Genomic DNA, 19,763 nt, shown 5'->3' with positions numbered 1-19,763 from the left:
TTTCAATTATAGTCAAAATATGATCATCAGATCAATAAATTACTCAATCAGCCAAATCGTATACGCCTTGTTATTAGTTCAAAAGCATTGTAATATACAGTGACTCACAAAAAGAATACAACACTCAGTATTTACAGAATGAAGACTGTTTAGCTTATCAAATATATTGCTTAATAATTTCCGCATTCATTACTCACAACATTAATAAGTAAAATAACTAACATTAGCCAGAACACATAACAATGTAGCCGAATAAATACTTTAATCCGATCATGTAGTCTCTGTATCTCAAGAATGTGTGCTTCTGTTGACGTGAATACTGTATGTTGCAGGAAGAGCTCCTCATTGGATGTATCAATGTCAACTGAACTGTTGAGGACGCCTGGAGTCCACAGGGGGCAAGACCTATCACAAGGAAACAGAATAAGGACGGCCACAGGAAAAAGGAAAGGGACAGGATGAGCAAGCGGAAGACGGGTGGGTATTATAGAGGAAGAGGGACGGCACGGCAGGATGACCAATAACAAGACCCAAATGGCAATCACACTGGATTCATGACAGCATTTTTATAATTACTGTTAGCAACACCACTCCTGTTATCTTCTAGAAATATCTACCTTTTATAGGCTCGAAGTAAATTTCTTTGTATATTTTATATTTTTTCTTGATACCATACTGCCTTCCTTATATTAAGGAAATGCTTATTCAAATAGTATGTATAAATGAATACATTCATAAGCAATTTTTTTATACACAGTTGACCTTTATATAGCCTATATAAAAGGGCCGCTTGTTCAGTTGAATGTTGATTTTTTAGAGGGACAAAGGGACATCATATTCCGTTAAACATCAATGGTAGTCAGGTGAAACTCTTGACAAAATTGCAGTGTCTCTGAGACATGATACAAATACGTTACTCGTTGTAATTCATAAAAAACAGGAGGATTATTGTTATTATAAATAACTGCACTGTGCTATCATATAATACATTGACATTGAGGATAGTAACCGTTTTCCAATCATCAAAATGATATAGGCTACTCCATGCTATTATTAAGGTTATTATTATAGGCTAGTATTCCGATATACGCGAGACAAATGGTAAACCTAGTAGGCCTATGGGCCTATGTGAGATTGGCGTCTTTCTCAGTAAACAGATAATCTTCTTGGGTCGCTTGATCCACAGCTTCAGTAGGCCTACAAACCTGACGACTGAATAATCGTATTCCATCACGAGGGAGCAATAAAACAATATCATGAAAATAACAATAGAATGGATAGCTATCTAGTTTGCCGACTTTCTTTCTGACTCTGTGTTTCTCGTATTTCCCGAATGCTAGTAGTTAAGGGAAAATTACGCCGTTAAGACTGGACAAAAATGCACGGGACGTTTCCATTTTAAAAGTATGGATTTCCCTGAGTTTAGCAATTCAAACATTTGGGATCATGTAAGTAGCCTACATAAAAAGAAATATATATAACAGACGTCTAGTCGTTTTTACATATTTTAATGCCGAAATCATACATATTGGGCCTTTAAATAATGTGAAATACATTTTTTTATTAATGGATTGCAAAACACTGACATCTAGTGGTTAAATTCAGAGTTGACATGTTATAGTTTAAAATAATGGTGATTTACGCACACAAGGTAAAAAAGAAAAGAAAATAAAAGTTTGTTCTTCAGAGGAGCTCATCGGTGCTGGGGCCTGTTATGTGGGGAAGGATGGGGGATCTGTTTGACTTGGGTGCTAGGGCAAGAACTGGGGCGACTCGGGCTGATCGAGGGGTCTCCATGGATGGACGGGACCAGAAACCCAGAGCTGGATGCGAGACTAACAGAGCAAAGTTCCGAGGAGGAGGAAGGTGAGAGGATCTCATCTGGCTCGGGGTCCGGGCTGCAGGAAGGCTCCCGTAGGCTTGTCAGCTTGAAACCCAGTTCAGACCACAGCGCCCCCATCTGGACATACAAAGAATGACAAAAATGTCATATTTTCCTCGCACAGAAAAACATGTCAAGCATCACATGGTGTGTGTGTGTGTGTGTGTGTGTGTGTGTGTGTGTGTGTGTGTGTGTGTGTGTGTGTGTGTGTGTGTGTGTGTGTGTGTGTGTGTGTGTGTGTGTGTGTGTGTGTGTGTGTGTGTGTGTGTGTGTGTGTGTGTGTGTGTGTGTGTGTGTCTGTGTGTGTGTGTGTGTGTGTGTGTGTGTGTGTGTGTGTGTATGTGTCATGACTCATGTGTCATGACTCATGTGTCATTGTATGTGTCATTTTGTTTACCTCAGCGTGAACCTGTCCCTGAGTGCGTATAAAGCCGGCCAGTATCTGTGTGACCAGAGGCAGGTGTCCGAGGAAGAGCTGTGTCTCCTGGTAAAGACACAGCAGCGAGAAGTCGTTCCTCAACTCCATGGTGACGATTGCATTCTCCTGCTGCAAAGAGGGAGAAAGGCAAAGAGAGATAAAGGGATAAAGAGAGGAACAGATCAGCACTAGGGCTAGTGTACACTACTAGAAATGGGCTATTGTGCCTTATTTGTGGAGGGCTAGTGTACCAAACCGTTTGGCAAGTGCACCTTACCAGTGGTTTAGTGTACCTTAGCAGTGGGGCTTGTTTACCTTACGAGTGTTAGTGTCCCTCCTTTGCTGTGGGGCAAGTGTGCCTTACCAGTGATGGACCGTAGTGTACTTTAGCAGTGGGGTTCGTGTCCCTTACCAGTGGTTGAGTGTTGCTAAGCAGTGGAGCTAGTGTACCATACCAGTGAAAAGCTAGTGTACCTTAGCAGTTATGAGATAGTGTGTACCTTAGTGAGGTTTGACTCCAACTGCTGAACTCCGAGGATGTCGGAGAATGCCAGGCTGTTGGCTGTCGTGGCTCCCTGGCGGAGATTAGATGTAGAATTCTGCAGGAGAGCTTTCTGGTGCTCTATAAACATGCTGTGCTCATGGCGATCCCACAGTTCCTGCACATGAATACACATGCAGTTAACTGGGTATACTTTATATTTTCATTTTTAATATCTCCAGCAAAACATAGCCCTTTTGTGTCCCAAAGAAACCCAAGGGGAAAGACATTCAACATAGATAAAGATTCAGGCTCATTATTTAAATATTTGGGCCTTCAAGATTCCTTTGCTTAAAGACTATAACAGAACCGGCCAATGGCAGAACAGGTGGATTTCATTGCAGTACCTTGTAGGCATGAAGCAGGTCCACGAACATGTTCAGTATGTCCAACACGTCCATCTCCTTCAGGCTTTCCTGCTTCTCGATGTCATCACAAACAGCGGTCACACACACACACACACACACCCCCACACCCACACCCACACCCACACGCACGCACGCACGTACGCACGTACGCACACACACACACACACACACACACACACACACACACACACACACACACACACACACACACACACACACACACACACACACACACACACACACACACACACACACACACACACACACAGACAAGCAAGAGAGAGTTACTCTCTCTTCCTCACAGCACAGAGTCTGTAATGCTGTGTTTGTGTAGTTTACCTTTTGTTCTGCTTTAGTGACCAGTGTCGTGAACTCCTTTGACATTCGTCTCAGACACTGTCTCTGTGTGCTCCACACTCTCTGGACATGCTCCTGCTTCGGCCCCAGACAGTGACCCAGCATACTGGGAGGAAACAGCATGATAGAGCTATTAACGTCTTGGCCTTTCATCCTTCTCCCATCCATCCACCTCCATTTACAATCTGTCGAAACCATGCATCTATCTACCGTCAATCTACCATCCTTAACTCCATTTATAATCTGTCCATCCATCCCATTCATCCTTCCTTCATTCCACATCCCCTCATCCATGCCCTCAGTGGGCAGGGTTCCCTGACCTCTCTGGCCCATCGTACCCCAGTTCATGGGAGAAGAGCTGCAGATCTGTTGCGTGTTCATTGGACCTTTGTGTCATTCTTTCCATCTTGTCCCTCATGTGTTGGAAACTGGACTCAATGTTCCCTGGTGATAGGGTGAATGTTACTGAGCTGCAAAGTATATGCACACAGAATGGCCCTTGATATTCTGATCACAATACATAGTACACACAGTACTATGTAATAATCCCTATTTGATCATTTGGCAGAAGCTTTTATGCAAACCAGCTTTTTCAAATGCATCGTCATTGATGAGTAGCAGAGTTTGGTATATTTTGGTGTTAAGATATACCTCTGGGTATATTTAGCTATTTTCTGTATATAGGTTTCATAAATATTTAAGATATAAATATTACATCTTTAAATATTTAATCTCTTACCTATGAATTCACGACACGAGGCCACCTGATCTTCAACGTCAGAAGGTAAGTAGTCCTTTCGAGAGGAGGAAAACCAAACCAAGATTAGGCTATTTAAAGTCATCTCACAAGTACTTAAACATGGCAACTACATATTTTATAAGTATTCCTTTAAATATTCAGTCGGAAATGCAGACCAAGCTACTTTACATCAAAACCTTTAGTTTTCACCATTGGCTCATAGGAATTCTTCACAAGAAAATCCTAATAAATCCAAGGCTTGCAAAATACATACAAGCGAAAACAAAACCCTCTATCAGCAGATATTTTCAATAACATTGATGATGTTTATTGAACAACACCTTGGCCTGGCATGCGCTCCAATTGGTCAAGAACTCATCCCCTAGGTTTTTGAAGGATTCTCTCAGTTTCTTCTTCACATCCTTCATAGCGTGAAGAAGAAAGGGTGGGGATGAAGTTTAGTGGTCAAGGAAAACAAACTTTCATCGTAGTGCACATTATGCATGATACATTTGTTTTTTACGTCTAGTGACTTGCATTACTTTTGGCATAGTGTGTGTGTGTGTGTGTGTGTGTGTGTGTGTGTGTGTGTGTGTGTGTGTGTGTGTGTGTGTGTGTGTGTGTGTGTGTTTGTGTGTGTTTGTGTGTGTTTGCGTGTGTGTGTGTGTTTTGCGTGTATGTGTGCGTGTGTGTGTGTGCGTGTGTGTGTGTGTCACCTCTGCGCTGGCACAGAGGAAGATGTCCACCATGGCGTCCTTACTCATGAAAGGGTGCTGCATGATAAGCGCGATGAACCTCTCCAAACCCCGCCGCCGGCACTCAATGAAGTCTTCCTCCGACTGGGAGGACAGCACTGGAACACACGGCATAACAAACATTTATATGTTTTCTAACATGACCCAAAAAGAAAATATCCGAGATGGGATGGCCATGGGAATCACATCTGAATCATAACGTTATTCATCTGTTTGTCATAGTATAAGTGATCTGACGACAATCATAGGTGGAGGGTGACCTTGTTAACCAGGTGTTACCATTAAATACATTAAACATTTAATAACATGGCTAATTTCTATCCCAAATGACTCTGTGACTTAAAAGACATGTCCTAAAGGAGCAGGTCAGGGTTAGGCATCTTTCTCAAGGACGCCTACAGCTGAGGCTGCCTACGTTGAGGATCAAACCCTTTACCCCTGCTAGTCAACAACCACAGCCACTATACTACCCATAATGGTATGTCTTGGGTGTCTCTGGCGTCCTCAAGGCGTCTTACCCCCCTTAAGCATCCTCTTTGGGGGCAGCTGGGAGACCATCCTGTAGGGGAACCTCTGGATCAGCAGTGTGCGGAACACATCGAAGTCGTTGTAGCTCCTGTGTACGGGTAGTCTGTAGCGCTGGGAACACACTGGCATGGGCACACTGGAAACACACACTCATTCCTAGATTTATTCATTTTGAATTCAACCTAACATTCTGTGTGTGTGTGTGTGTGTGTGTGTGTGTGTGTGTGTGTGTGTGTGTGTGTGTGTGTGTGTGTGTGTGTGTGTGTGTGTGTGTGTGTGTGTGTGTGTGTGTGTGTGTGTGTGTGTGTGTGTGTGTGTGTGTGTGTGTGCGTGTGTTAGCTAACCTTTGTTGTGATTTCATATTGCACATGTTTGAGGAAGGGTAGTCCTTTCTTTTCTGGCATCAAATCAACCTGTAAATGTATATCATTATTTGATTAAGCTATGATTACTTCTAACAACAAAATATAAATATATGCTCTGATAACATCTTATTTTAAAGGATCATATGCATACAGTCAGATTGACTTTTTACATACTTTAATATGTTTTCTATATTGCTAACTCTTTTCTGAGCATTCTCTATGCCTAGACCTATCTACCTTTACAGAGTGTCTGTTCAACAGAGATGGGGATGTTGGGGAATCCATAAGAGGTCCCTGTTCGCTGCTCCTGCATGCCCACACTCACACACACACACACACACACACACACACACACACACACACACACACACACACACACACACACACACACACACACACACACACACACACACACACACACACACACACACACACACACACACACACACACACACACACACACACACACACACATTCATAGTGAAAGAGAGACAGGAAAGTAAAAATGTAGTAAATTTAAGTACAACTATTCAAATGTGACAAACATCTTAAACACAAATCGTACCTGGAATACATCTGGTAAAGAGGGTAGGGTAGGGTTGGCGTGAAAAATGGAACAGAAGCATAAAACAGTGATTCTCCTGAATACTAGAAGGCAGAATCAAGTCAAAACCTATAGATCTCTATGACTTCCAAGACAACACTCGAAAGCCTTTGATATCCTTTCTCTCTTCTTCCTGGAGACCTACCAAGGACAGGGTAGGGTGTGGGAGTTTAAAGTGAAAGACTAAGCTCATTACACTAAGATCATGACATGGTCTAGTGCAAGTTGAGTTCAGAGTTCATTCCTTTCCACCAGGGAAGGATTAACCTGATCGGCGGACATGCACGTGGATTTTTTAAAGTAATACACCCATGCAACAGTATAAACACAAGAGCTTTCTCTTTCCCAGAATACACTTTGTGCAAACAGATCCACACAAGTAATATATAGAAAACTGTGTTTTGTGTTTGTGTCTATGTGTGTGGGTGTCTGGTTTTCTGTGCTTGGAAAATAACAAACATGGACAGGCAGCATAATTGAGTATTGTATATAAAAGTGTTGAAATCCAAGCTTTTGAGTGTCAAAACTTTTTAGACGCAGACAAAGGGGCCTGAGTCCAAAAATAATTAATACATTGGTCGGTTCCTAATTGATTTTTCATTGCTGGATGGCAAAAACTACACAATGAAAGCTGTTCTTGAAGCTACACAATAGAGCAGAGCATATGACGCACAGGCTGCAGACTTGGCAAGAGATAGACACTGCAGAAAAAGCCAGGGTCAAATGAGGTGTGTACATCGAGTTGTGGCTCACACACGCAAACACACACACGCACACACACAGAAACACACACACACACACACACACACACACACACACACACACACACACACACACACACACACACACACACACACACACACACACACACACACACACATACATACATAACGCTTAAACACTTATTGTTTGAGAGTTTTACAAGTGATAAATCGTTCAAAGTTCTACCAGAACATTCTTCACACCAGGATCCCAAACAATTTGTCTTTTAAATTTGTTATTTTCCACAAATCTATAATCAATCTACTATAGCATTATAGTTCTTACCGAGTCTTCTGTGGGCGGGTTCAATATGAATGAACCTGTAACTGTCTTGATCTACAGCTAACCATCTCAACAGCTCTCACTACCAACTGATGCATTTTGTCAACTGCTCTTACTCCGTGCTCGATGTCCTCCTCTTGCTCACATGTGTTCGTACTTCATCACATGATTAGAGTGAGTTTCTACACGGTCACCTGGAGCATTAAAGATTACACAACATGACCCTGTGAGGGCGGGTGTGTGTGTTCAGGGGGCGGACTGGCCATCTGTGAGTTCTGCTGCATTACTGGTAGCTTCAGGTATGTCGCCGCCCTGGCACATTCTGGAGGTATTAGAGTAGAATACAAATTAATGAATTGAGACAATTATTGATTTATACTGAAAAATCAGGCCTAGGTCCAATCTGACTTCAATACAATCCCAGTCTGTTTGTGTGTGCGCGTGCGCGTGTGTGTGTGTGTGTGTGTGTGTGCGTGTGCGTGTGTGCGTGCATGCGTGCGTGCGTGTGTGTGTGTGTGTGTGTGAGCAGGGTACTTTTTCATTGTCGGCGAACAATGTACCTAACAAGATAGGAACAGACATGTCATCGGAACATAACCATTTATTAAATACTGCACTGAAGCCAATGACCTTCTGACCTTGTCCAACCAACCACTGGATTAAGATTAGATTTACAATTGTCAACCAAAGTATGGGATTTAATATTTATTTTTTTAAACCTTTATCTAACAAGGTAAAAATTTCATCTAGATTAAAATCTATTTTTCAAAAGAGAACTGGTCAAGAAGACAGCATCAAACCAACAGACATTGAGGTTTCACACAGTGTTTGTGGAGGGTGTTCCATGCAAGGTGGCTGCTTTTTAACAGCTTTTTTCCCAGCTCAGTGCGAGCACACTGGACAAACAACTGCAGAGTCTTGCGAGCGCAGGTTTTAATGCTTTTGGGTTCTATGTAAGAAAAAGAAAATTGGATATATGTAAGAAAGGACCAGTCCAAGTAGTGTTTTATGAAATGAAACTCAACCAATTGCTACTCTTGCATGCATACAGAGGTGGCAAATCAACCTTTGAATACAAGGTACAATGCTTGGTAAGATGTTTACAACCAATGAAAAATCACAAGGCACTGCAAGGCTGTATCCAACGCTTTCGATCAATCAATACAAATATGGACATCGATTACCAATAACAGACGATGAGGAAAGAAAGAACCGAGGACTAAACTGACTAGGCCTACTACTAAAAATAATAATAATATAAGCCTATATTTTGCCAGAGAAATATAGACCGTCTCCTATCAATAAATAAAGACATGTGTGTGTTACTGTGTAAGCATCGACATATGGTCAATCTCATTGAGTCAGTTCACTTTTAATTCTACAAAAAAAAGTAATTACTTAATATTCAGTTGTAGCGTTGTTATTGTTTAACATTTTGCACTTTTGGTTCCAAACATTTGTATCATGTGTTTGGTTCCAAAAAATTCTCTGCTCAATCGGCTTGTCTCCTGATGTCATATGCATTCTCTCGTTGTATTGGAGGAGAACAATTTAGGTCCCTCCTTTAAGTGCACCTCCACCAATAAGGTGCGACTTTCAATAATTAGAAAGCGGAAAACAGAAATCTATTGGTAGGCACTAGGCAGCTGTGGGTTTTCCTACAATGTATCTGCCTGGTTGCTAGACGACTCCACACTGAAACGATGGTAGGAAAACAGTAAACACAATAGCTAGGTGTCATTTTTCTTCAATTCAAACTATGCGTTGGACGACTTTATTATTGACGAAGTGTGTTGCTATGGAAGCGTTGTTCTCGTTAAGTGAATTCTATCAGTAGAATGACATTCATGAGGATTTCACACTGCCGATAGTGGGAAACTGAAGTGTGATTTACAACACCATGAGTGTACCACACAAGGAAAGAAAAGTTGTCCGAGGAACACAGAGTGGACTACAGCCTGCGCTATAATGTCCTGCACAAAGAGTACCAAGCTGTCCCTGTCCCTGGAAGCCAGTGATGTTCAGACGGACGAGGACTTCGAGGAACTGGTAATTCTCAGCCTTCTGTGTCTGAAATGTCTGTTTGCGTATATTTTCATCGTTCCCACTTTCCTTCTTGCATTTTTTCTTAATCTTCCAGGATCCTTCGGTCTATTTTCATAGGGAGCATTTGTGATTCATTTTGGTGTGTGACCATGTGAGATCGTTCATTAGAAGAATACAAAGCATGAATCATTCCTGCCGACCTGGTAGTTTCTTAACGTGTGGTTACAATGTGGTAACAATGCACTCATCCCTTAACCTATATACACCCCTGAGGCTTTCTGACTTTCTTTGGCACTGTCACTATAGTGGCAGTGCCTCTTCCGATTTAGAATGGATTTCAACATCTATAAGAAAGGCCATAATAGTTCACTCAGACATGCAAGCGCAAACAGCCAGCCTAAAAGCGTTGTCTTGTCTTGTTATTGTGCTTTTATGTTAAATCAGACCCAGAGAACAACGACGAGGAAGAGAATGTCCAGCAAACCCCCTTCTTCGCCAAGTAAGTAACTTTAGCTCAACTGTCGTTCTATATTGGAGATTTGACTTTGTCAAAAATGAGCTGAAGTTGAAACGTAGTGTTAAAATATCTGTTAAGATTGATGGTAGTAAATATCTGTGTGTGTGTGTGTGTGTGTGTGTGTGTGTGTGTGTGTGTGTGTGTGTGTGTGTGTGTGTGTGTGTGTGTGTGTGTGTGTGTGTGTGTGTGTGTGTGTGTGTGTGTGTGTCTAAGGGTCCCCGTACCTCAGCAGTCTGAAGGTTGGCTCCAAGCGTGTGGCCGTGTCGGCATGGCGACTGCCCAGGGCCTCCCTGGGGGATGCGAGTGTGGCGTCGGTGGACACCCTGGGCGCCGCCGCCTCCCCATGCCTCACCTCCCTCAGCAACGGACACCACGGTAGGCAGGGTGTAAACACATCCATGTTACCATGGTGATGCAGGAGGAGTGGTGGCTTCCCCTGAGAGAGAGAGAGAGAGAGAGAGAGAGAGAGAGAGAGAGAGAGAGAGAGAGAGAGAGAGAGAGAGAGAGAGAGAGAGAGAGAGAGAGAGAGAGGAGAGAGAGAGAGAGAGAGAGAGAGATAGAGAGAGAGAGAGAGAGAGAGAGCTCTATCTCCCAGACTTGTTTGTTTGGACAGCTGACAAATGGTTGTTGAATCTCGTGGGGTTTCGGTTTCCTGTTCCATGTCAATCAAGAGAGCGATAAAGGAGGGTTAAATTGTCGGAAGTAAAACACTCAAGATGCTCCAACTGTCTGCCCTTCTGTGAGATCTAGTGTAAATGTTCTTGAAACAGGAACTTTTAATGAATGACTCGTGTTGATAAAATGATCCATGTGTTCAATCATTCATGATATGTGTTGGTCTCATGATTGAATCCGTCTGACTATCTCTCTCCCTTTTTCTCTCTTCCTTCTTTTTTCCCTCCTTTTTTATATCACTCTCTTCTATTTCACTCATTCTCACCCCTTCTTTCCCTATCTGTCTTCCCTCTGCCTGCTCCTTCTCACCCTCTCTTCGCTCTCCATCAGGTCTGTCTCAGTCGATGAGGTCAGAGTATGATGTCACAGCCCAGATCCTCAACCTGACGTCCAGGAAGCACAAACAGTTGCGCTCTACATCCAATGGTGTGTGTGTGTGTGTGTGTGTGTGTGTGTGTGTGTGTGTGTGTGTGTGTGTGTGTGTGTGTGTGTGTGTGTGTGTGTGTGTGTGTGTGTGTGTGTGTGTGTGTGTGTGTGTGTGTTTGTGTGTGTTTTATTCGTGTGAACATGCGACAGAGATGTACACAGTGCGATACAATGATGCACATTCCAATTAAACTACTTATGCATGTTATAATGTATTCATATCAAGACATTTGAAGGTATGCTTTACTGCATGTTGCTTAGTTACTCTTTCCTTTTCATCTGTTCAGGTCGAGTCGACTACGGAGATAAGGAGGAGATGTACGATGAAAACATCCGCCTTAAAAAGGTAAAGAAGAACAATAATTTATTTCCATGTAAAGGTTACTTATTATTGCATTCATGAAGGAAGACTTTATTTGTCAACACTGCTTTTGCTCACCAGAGGGATATACATTTTTTTTTGGTTTAGTTTATTTTTTTTAGCATGTCCTGGTTTAAACAATAACAATTATCCTCTGAAAATGCTGGAGGGATCCAGACAATCAAAAGACTGTTCAGGCCCGCTTTAGTCACAATTGTTAAGTGAATGATCAAGGTAATCTGTTTATGTCACCATAAAAATATCCTGATGGCTTGCAGTGTCGAAGATTCTGTCATGTTTTTATCATATGATGAATCGATTTTCTTTGAAAGATCTTGATTGTGCAAAAGAAACATGTCTTTAACTCAATTTGTTCAGAGTCTGGTGGACCAGAGGACTGACAACCAGCAGATGAAGGCCAAGCTGCGCCGCCTGGAGGAGGATACAGCCAGAAGAGAGAAGCAAATTGAGGAGCTCTTGGATCCCACTAAAGTAGGACTAGTTGTCATTATCAAAGGATTCACAAGATGTCGTAATCATCCATAATGTCACTCAAAGAGAACAGAAGATCAGACCACTTCTAAAATAAACATTCCTTTTTTTCTCTGTTATAGGGTCCTGAATATACTCGTAGTTTTGTGGATAAGAACAAGGAGGGTGGTGTGGTGAGTGTGTTTTTTTTTTTATCTTTAATCTTCCCAGACGTTTGAATGTGTATTGGCAGGCTTTTTAACCCTGGATCTGTGCTGTTCTCAAGGTCATAAAGGGACTGAAGCAGAGGATTCTGAAACTGGAACAGCAGTGCAGGGAGAAGGAGAACGCCTTAAGGTAAGCCCTCCTCCAACCTCACCGACCCCTCACACATACTGGTGTAGGTGCTACTGTTGTTCACAGTCTTCTCATCACCTTCTACTCGGCCAGTAAACTGCAAAGCGAGCTGAGGACCACCAACTTAGAGGAGTTAAAGATCACTGTGGAAACATACTTTGAGGAGGTAATGTCTTTGCATTTAGAATCATCAATGAAAGTTATTTCTGGTTTTAGCACAGATAACATTCCTCTAAGTATGCATATTAGGCAGCCATCTGATCTTCGGTCGACTGTATCTTTCCTGTAGATTAAGAGGTTGACAATTCTTCTCAACGCTGCAGAGAAAAGGTACTGAACTCGCCCATTTCAAGTCGTTTACTTAGACATGGGAGGGTGTTGAGCAGAAATAGCAGGTAACTCTTGTTCCTCCGCTGGGCTCCCGTAGCAGTCGGGCAGAGACGAAGGGCTCCCAGAGGCACCAGAAGGCCCTGGGGGCCACGGTCTTGCGTCTGTCTGAGAGTCTGAAGCAGCTGCAACTGGACAACTCTACTCTCAGAGAGGAGCTCAGCACTGACAGCCCTGCTGAGGGGATCAAAGGTACACGCACACACAGTCATACACATGTACGTCAAAACACACCCACCCACACACAGTGGCTCTGGCTCCTGTCAGAAGTGGGTGCATTGCACTCGTGTTCATTCCCAGCCGTGGGCTCAGCATCTCAGTGTGAACTCTGAACCAAAGCTTCCTCGTGAGTGTGTGTGTGTGTCCCTCAGTTGGAGAAAAAAGAGTTATGAAAATAGACAGGCAGTGGTACATACTGGTCAACAAACAAACAAAGCAATCATGTATTTCACCTGTGTAGATTTGATCGTGTTCTCGCTCATCCTGTTTCCTTGTGTATATCTTGTGTGTGTGTGTGTGTGTGTGTGTGTGTGTGTGTGTGTGTGTCTGTGTGTGTGATTCTGTGTGTTTGCATGTGCGTGTGGGTGTGCATGTGCGTTTGAAGGTTACAGAGAGTGGAGTAAACAGAGGCTAGTGAGAAGACTGTTGGAGTTAGAGAAGGTAGGACCTCCAGTTTCACATTGCAGTACAAGGGTGAGTTTTTTTCCCTGAATCTACGCCGTCTTTGGACCACACAAACTTCTTTACCCTGCTCTCACAGAGGTTGGAGGCTGGCAGAAAACATGCCCCATCAGCAAAGAGCAGCTGCCAATCGGAGCAAGGGGTTCAGACCATGCCTAAGGAGAATCTGGATGTTCTAGAGGCGGTTACCGTGGCAACAGAAGAAGTGGTTCCCGTGGGAACGGAGGATATGTTGTTTTTGCGAGGTCGTGTTGATGGATTGGAGGAAGAGCGGAAGTTGCTTAAGGAGACGCTGGCCAGTAAAGAGTACGTGAAATGTAGCGGCGTTGCATGTGACCAACGTTTACACTGCCCCCTGGTGGAGTTAATGAGCATCTACCATTGTATCTAAAATACCCATGTTGAAGCCTATTTATAACGTGTTGTTGTTGTATTTTGGTGCAGTGTTGAGCTGTTACGGCTCAAGGGGGTGATAGAAGATTTGGAACAAGAGACGGAAAGACGGAAGGATGAACAAGTCAAAAAACATGAAAAAGAGCGCAACGAGCACAGGTGTGTTGAACCTGTGATGTATCACGTGAGGAGGATTCAGTGGTTTATAACGTATACATAAAATATGTATAAGTTTGTTAAATTATGTAAGGGTCATTTTTATATTCATATATTCACCTTCATTTAATTCAGGTTGAATCAAGGCAACATCGTTGTCCGTTATGCCAATAGGTGTCCGTCATGTGGTAGTGTCTGTGCTGTAAGAGCACGTCTGTGTCTGTGCTGTCCTCAGAGAGGAGTCGTTGCGGTTGTGGTTGAGAATCCAAACTCTGGAAGAGGAGGACCGGGAGCGACCGGCGCCGGGGCCTGCTCCAGAGGACCCCGCTCCTGCCTCCCCCGAGACCCCCGGGACCCCCCAGACCGGGGGCACGGGACCCGAGGATCCAGAGGGTCCGGAGGGGAAGGGGAGGACGGCGCCGGGGAGGGGAAACGCCGAGGAGAGGAGGAGGAGAAGAGCAGAGACCAGATTAAAGAAGGAGCGGGACAAGGCGGCGAGGACCATTCAGAACGGCTGGAGGGAGCACAGAGATCAAGTGTGTGAAGAGAGGGGGACGTTGTAGCTATGAGAGCTGTGTTATTGCAGTATATTGTCAGTTATTGTTATTCATGCACTTCGTTACACACTCCCTCCTCCTCTTATCCGTAGGACGTCGTGATGCTGCAGTCAACGCTGAGAGGCCATCTACTGCGACAAGCTCAGCTCAGAGAACCGTCTCCCACAGACGCCAAGGTGCAGAGCGAGCTCCCTGGCGAGCAACCACGTAGATCCACATAAAACAGCGCATGTATTGCAGCGGCGTAGCCCCGTGATGGCCTTGAAGAGTCGGCATTCAGCAATTCAAACATTTGATTTGTTCACATATCTTTCCCAGAGCCATCCTATTTTCCGATCCTCGAATAAATGTGACATATTCGGGGCAGATGACAATGGAATGTAGTGTTTAATTCATGCATGTCAGGAATCGCTAGAGGGTGTTTTATATCCAAAAGTTTCTCCTATAGCAAACCCCTTACTACTCTTCCACATTCCTATTTTTCACTCACCACTTTCACCTCTTTTTCAGCCGGTCCCCCCTCCCAGCAGAGGTGACCATGGGGATGTTTGTGCCGACGGACAGATGGATGTTGCTGACGTGACGACGATACAGTCTGTTTTCAGGGGGCACCTGGTTCGCTGTGGGCGGGCAACACAAAGGTATGCTGCAACTACATTTACATTTACTTTTAGGGAATTTAGCAGACACTTTTATCCAAAGCCACTTACAATAAGTACATTTGTCATAAGAAGTGAAACAATATATCGCTGTCGGTACACTAAAGATGTTCCTAGAACCAAGTGCAAGTGCTTACAATCGCTAGGCTAACCCATTCCCTGTGTACAGCAGTGATAGCAGCTACTGCAGATGCTACACAATTAAGTACTATGAATAAGTGCAACGTAGATTAAGTGGGTACAATAAGTGCGTACATTAAGTGCCAGGACGTACAACATACAATGGTGGCCGGAAGGGGCTCGGTAGCTATGCTGAGTCGAGGTGGACTCTGAACAGGTGAGCTACCCAAGGAGATTCAGCCTAGTAATAACATGGGTATCATTCAGGTGTGTGTGTGTGTGTGTGTGTGTGTGTGTGTGTGTGTGTGTGTGTGTGTGTGTGTGGTGTGTGTGTGTGTGTGTGTGTGTGTGTGTGTGTGTGTGTGTGTGTGTGTGTGTGTGTGTGTGTGTGTGTGTGTGTGTGGCGTATTCAAAACATGATCATCACATCGAGTCAAATCAACAGACAAATGAATGTGAGGTTGTGTGTGTTTGTCTGTGTGTAGCTCCGTCTCCCCCATGCCTTCCACTGAGGGCAGCAGTCCAGCCATCCAGGTGTCAGGAAGGCAAGGAAGTTTCCCTCCGTTTCCTCCCAGCAAACCAGGTAACCAGGAAAATATCTGCATTTGTACACGCACAAAACTCCTCATTATTATCATTAAATTGACCATCGTTATGTTGTCATTTTGGATCATGGATACCACAAACAATATACAAACAAGCGCATGAAAACAGCAACAGCAAAGAACTTATTTTTGTACATTGTAAAACAAATTGTCGCAACAGTTATTGAAGGACATATCTTTAGCTATATCTTTATCTTATCCTACATTCTTTTCCGTGAGAAACATTACATTGTCATAGTTTATAGTGCAACTTGAGCACCCGTGCAGGCTGTTAATCCTGTGGGTAGTGCGGGAGGAGCAGTATGTCGCGACTCTGCCATGGGTGTAGCTCCGCAAGAAGAACACCTTCACATTGTCTCTGAATTATGGACCCCCCCCGCAGCCCTCGTGTCACGTTTCAAATGAAACCATTGAACCACGAGCCATTCCCAGGTGGCCTCTTCCCATCCAATACTTAACGCTGACTCCTGCGGGATCCCTGTCACCGAGCCCTATCCCAGCACCCTGAACACAATATAATATGATCATATTATGATGATCGTATTATGAAGCGGCTTGTGAGGGGGCCCAGGCCGTGTGCCTTTCATATTGTGCCAGTGTCAGTTATGGCATTTTAAAGATGGTGGAGGTGGCTTTGAGAATTGTAACGAGAGAGAGGGAGCAAAAGAAAGGAGCAGGCAGCTAACATCTAAAGTGCCTCGTACAGAGGTTGCAGTCAACCTAAGACACGTATTGTTTTTAGTCACTGACAGTGACTAAAATCACTCACTCGTAGCTCTTCACTCACTGATAGCTGAATGCTGGCAATGCCATTTACGGTAAAGTACAATCAAACAGCCACGGTTAAATCCTATAGTGAATCTCCCGATGGCTGTTGCAGTCCTAGATAACGGCCCGGGCAGGAGAGCGGCGGTGTCATTCTGTCTAGTGATAAGGTCGGTTCTTCTCCCACAGCTCAAGTGGAGCTCCATTGTGAAGCGAACCCCCCACGAGGTGCCACGCCCATCGACTCGGATGACTCGGATGACATTGTTGTGTCCCCGACACGCCCGCTGAGATCCAGAGAGAAGATGCTGTTATAGACTTCTGTGTGTGTGTGTATGGGTGTGGGTGTGGGTGTGGGTGTTGCGTGCGTGTCTGATTGGATTAAAGTTCACACAGCAATAAGTAGGCTTTCAAAAGTTTTCTTTAGATTCGAATGAGTTCCAGTGATTCATTTACTACTGGTTTATTTCAGACTGTGGTGATTCATCAGTACTTAAGAGACATGCAGGTAGACGTAGATGATCATATTATGAAGCTGCGCTCGCATGGGAAAGGGGTTTTTCTCTCTTGGAATACTGGGATCTCCAACTGCATAACTTCTCAGTGTAACAGTGATAATAGGAGGGCAAACTGTACTCATACACACCTCCAGTTCAGCAAAGCAAGTTTGGAGATGTACAAACATGCAGGGCCCAGCAGCACTTTTTATTTTTTTATGTTATGAACTGTCTTATGTCACTTATTAATGCTTTCTTTGCCTGATTTCTACAATGCACTGCATTTGCATTGTCCATCTGAAAAAGTGCCTGATGTATGTAACAGCAAACATGATTTATATAGCTCAAATCAAAAGCATACCAGTGCAAAGGTGTGTTTTCTAAATACATATTTCAAAAGCTGAGGTTACCTGATCATTCTGACTGATTTCAAGATTTGGATTACTTTGTTGATTCATTAAATGCAAGTTAAAACATGCTACATTATGCGCATTTGACTCTTACTACATTGCTATGCATTGCACATGTATAGGCCTATGGCCTATAAATCAAGCTGCTGCAATCTCAGCCATGTCTACTGATGGACTGCAGAGGAAGGCACAGGCTAATCTGCAAATAAAAGAACATAATTATGTAATGAGTCGAGTGACACAATGTAATAAAGTATTTTATATAATTAAATAAAAAGGCTGTCCCTTTTATGCGGTTGTCGCTCATGAATGCAATGATGTCCCCGTTATTGACTGTAACGTGCACTACCATCTTTCCGACATCAGGGGGAGGCCTTTTTGCGCAATTTGCGAGATCTCAGCACAGCTCTGAAACAAAACACTGGGCAGCAGAGCGAGCTGCCGCAAAGGCTACTGCTTTTTTTTCCAAGGCGATTGTCTCACGCTCTAAATGCATTAACACGACAGTCGTGGAAGAGCGAAGCCGACGTGTCGGGCAAGAAGCGGAAAATACAGAGCGATTGACCGGACTACCATAACGACAAATAAACAGACGCGCCGGACTGCGGGTGAAACGAGTTTAACCATTTATATACCGTCGCGTGGTAAAAAAAGAAAAGAAAAATCCAGATAAGGAGGAATGCGGTCTTCGTGAAATGTGAACGGATTTGAACATCAACCCAACACTTCAATGTTGTTGCCTGTCGGCGACTCGCTGGTTCAAAGTGCGGGCGTTTGGATGCCCACCGGAGCTGAGATCTTCGCATTTAGCCACGGATCCTGGAAGACAATAGGGGAACACATTACACCAGGCGGTCTTCCCCAAATAGAAAGCCAGGATTTTCGTCCGCTTAGCTCTCCAAGGTAGGTGGTGCACACAGGTCATCCCCACTGCAGATAGCGCTTAGCCGCTCACACAGCCCATAATTACCTCCACGCGAGGAACCTTTTCTATCTTTATGGCTTGTTCTTCTGAAGGTTCTGCAAGGATTTGGTATTTTGAATTGGTGATTGCTGGGTCAAATTCACAACGGAAATAAGCGGACATTGTTAAATGCATTACAGTCTGTTGTTTCTCATGCAATTGACCTAGATATTTCTGAAGAACTATTAATGGCGTTATGGGGTTTAATTCACCTAAAGGCGTCTGTTGGTGTTTATTTATTTTAAGTCGTATGTAGGCGGTCGACATACAGTAGCCTATCGTTTGAATACAATTCATTCTGTGGGCATTTCATTGCTATACTAACCCGAATGTGGTGTTTTGCTTTGCAGTGCCAGTGAGGAACCCTAAGTGACAGCTGTCCAGGAGACACTGAAGGATGGCGGCTGTAGTGAACTATTCACCGCCCTGGTGGGTCAATGCGCTCCACCGCCTGCCGCATTTCAACCTCCAATTCGAGGCGGTCAGCAGCGACTTTAGACCCGAAGATACGGAATATCAGAAGGTAGGCTTCATTTTGCGGGATATTATAAACAACTGTTATATCCCCCCGTCCCCCCGTCCGTCACCCAAGCTCCCAACCGCATCACTCAACGTACATACTGTGAATGCATGATACTGTTCTAGAGAATGGACTGATTATGTGAGGCAGAAGGGGCTTTGGCCCAGTTCTGCTGCATCCCATCGTGATGATCTATCGGGGTGACTTCCCCGGCTCCGTGCGCCAGCGCAACATGGCCATGGCGCGTTAGATGCAGTAAAATGTGCGGCTTCGATTACGTGCTTCGTGCTTTGTTATTTAACGTATGGTTTCAAGAAGAGGAGGAGGGGGTGGACAGGGAACGTTGAAGGAGGAGGAGGAGGAGGAGGGGGGTGAGCAAGTTCAAGAGCCGAGCGTGGGAAGTCCCCCCCCCCAAAAAAAAAGCGGCAAAGAAGGGGATACAAAGAGATGGGAGAAGGAGAGCGAGAGAGGAGGGAGAAGAATACCCGCCATGGATTGGTGCTGGGAGAGGAAGGGGTCAATGAACCATGGGAGGTGCCTCCAAATTGCTAAAAAGAGCTTCCTGCAATCTATTCAACGTTTAAACTGAGGCCCT

At 44.1% G+C, this 19,763-nt stretch overlaps 2 protein-coding genes across 2 annotated transcripts; one reads left to right on the top strand and one right to left on the bottom strand.

The window, feature by feature from the left end:
• Positions 1-1,518: 1,518 nt before the first annotated feature.
• On the bottom strand, positions 1,519-7,749 carry LOC130379585 (sorting nexin-8-like). Its single transcript, XM_056586522.1, has 13 exons — positions 7,718-7,749; positions 6,191-6,260; positions 5,933-6,001; positions 5,579-5,699; positions 5,022-5,158; positions 4,647-4,727; positions 4,306-4,360; positions 3,887-4,010; positions 3,549-3,672; positions 3,189-3,260; positions 2,801-2,959; positions 2,280-2,429; positions 1,519-1,960 (listed from the first exon to the last, which is right to left on the bottom strand). Exons 2-13 carry the CDS (start codon positions 6,236-6,238, stop codon positions 1,694-1,696), a joined length of 1,407 nt encoding a protein of 468 aa, XP_056442497.1. The 5' UTR covers positions 6,239-6,260; positions 7,718-7,749; the 3' UTR covers positions 1,519-1,693.
• A 1,489-nt stretch (positions 7,750-9,238) lies between these two features.
• Positions 9,239-19,477, top strand: iqce (IQ motif containing E). Its single transcript, XM_056586487.1, has 20 exons — positions 9,239-9,650; positions 10,092-10,146; positions 10,378-10,539; positions 11,170-11,265; positions 11,553-11,611; positions 12,005-12,118; positions 12,241-12,291; positions 12,384-12,454; positions 12,548-12,620; positions 12,744-12,784; positions 12,882-13,033; positions 13,446-13,501; positions 13,602-13,828; positions 13,967-14,074; positions 14,307-14,607; positions 14,721-14,804; positions 15,139-15,269; positions 15,893-15,990; positions 16,967-18,587; positions 18,999-19,477. The coding sequence occupies exons 1-19, from the start codon at positions 9,570-9,572 to the stop codon at positions 17,092-17,094; spliced, it is 2,088 nt and encodes a 695-aa protein (XP_056442462.1). The 5' UTR covers positions 9,239-9,569; the 3' UTR covers positions 17,095-18,587; positions 18,999-19,477.
• Positions 19,478-19,763: the final 286 nt, after the last annotated feature.

This window comes from Gadus chalcogrammus, chromosome 3 (genome assembly GCF_026213295.1).
Source record: "Gadus chalcogrammus isolate NIFS_2021 chromosome 3, NIFS_Gcha_1.0, whole genome shotgun sequence".
NCBI classification, from domain to species: Eukaryota; Metazoa; Chordata; class Actinopteri; order Gadiformes; family Gadidae; genus Gadus; species Gadus chalcogrammus.
The sequence above is the reverse complement of the archived record's forward strand: the minus strand, read 5'-3'. Positions and strand labels throughout refer to the sequence as shown.

Coding starts and splice junctions, on each gene's coding strand:
- iqce (XM_056586487.1), top strand. CDS start 9,570: ATGTCCTGCACAAAGAGTACCAAGCTGTCCCTGTCCCTGGAAGCCAGT. Junction 14,075..14,306: donor AAAGAGCGCAACGAGCACAG/GTGTGTTGAACC, acceptor TGCTGTCCTCAG/AGAGGAGTCGTTGCGGTTGT. Junction 14,608..14,720: donor GGAGGGAGCACAGAGATCAA/GTGTGTGAAGAG, acceptor TCTTATCCGTAG/GACGTCGTGATGCTGCAGTC.
- LOC130379585 (XM_056586522.1), bottom strand. CDS start 6,238: ATGGATTCCCCAACATCCCCATCTCTGTTGAACAGACACTCTGTAAAG. Junction 6,002..6,190: donor TGAACAGACACTCTGTAAAG/GTAGATAGGTCT, acceptor ATACATTTACAG/GTTGATTTGATGCCAGAAAA. Junction 4,728..5,021: donor TCCTCTGTGCCAGCGCAGAG/GTGACACACACA, acceptor CACGCTATGAAG/GATGTGAAGAAGAAACTGAG.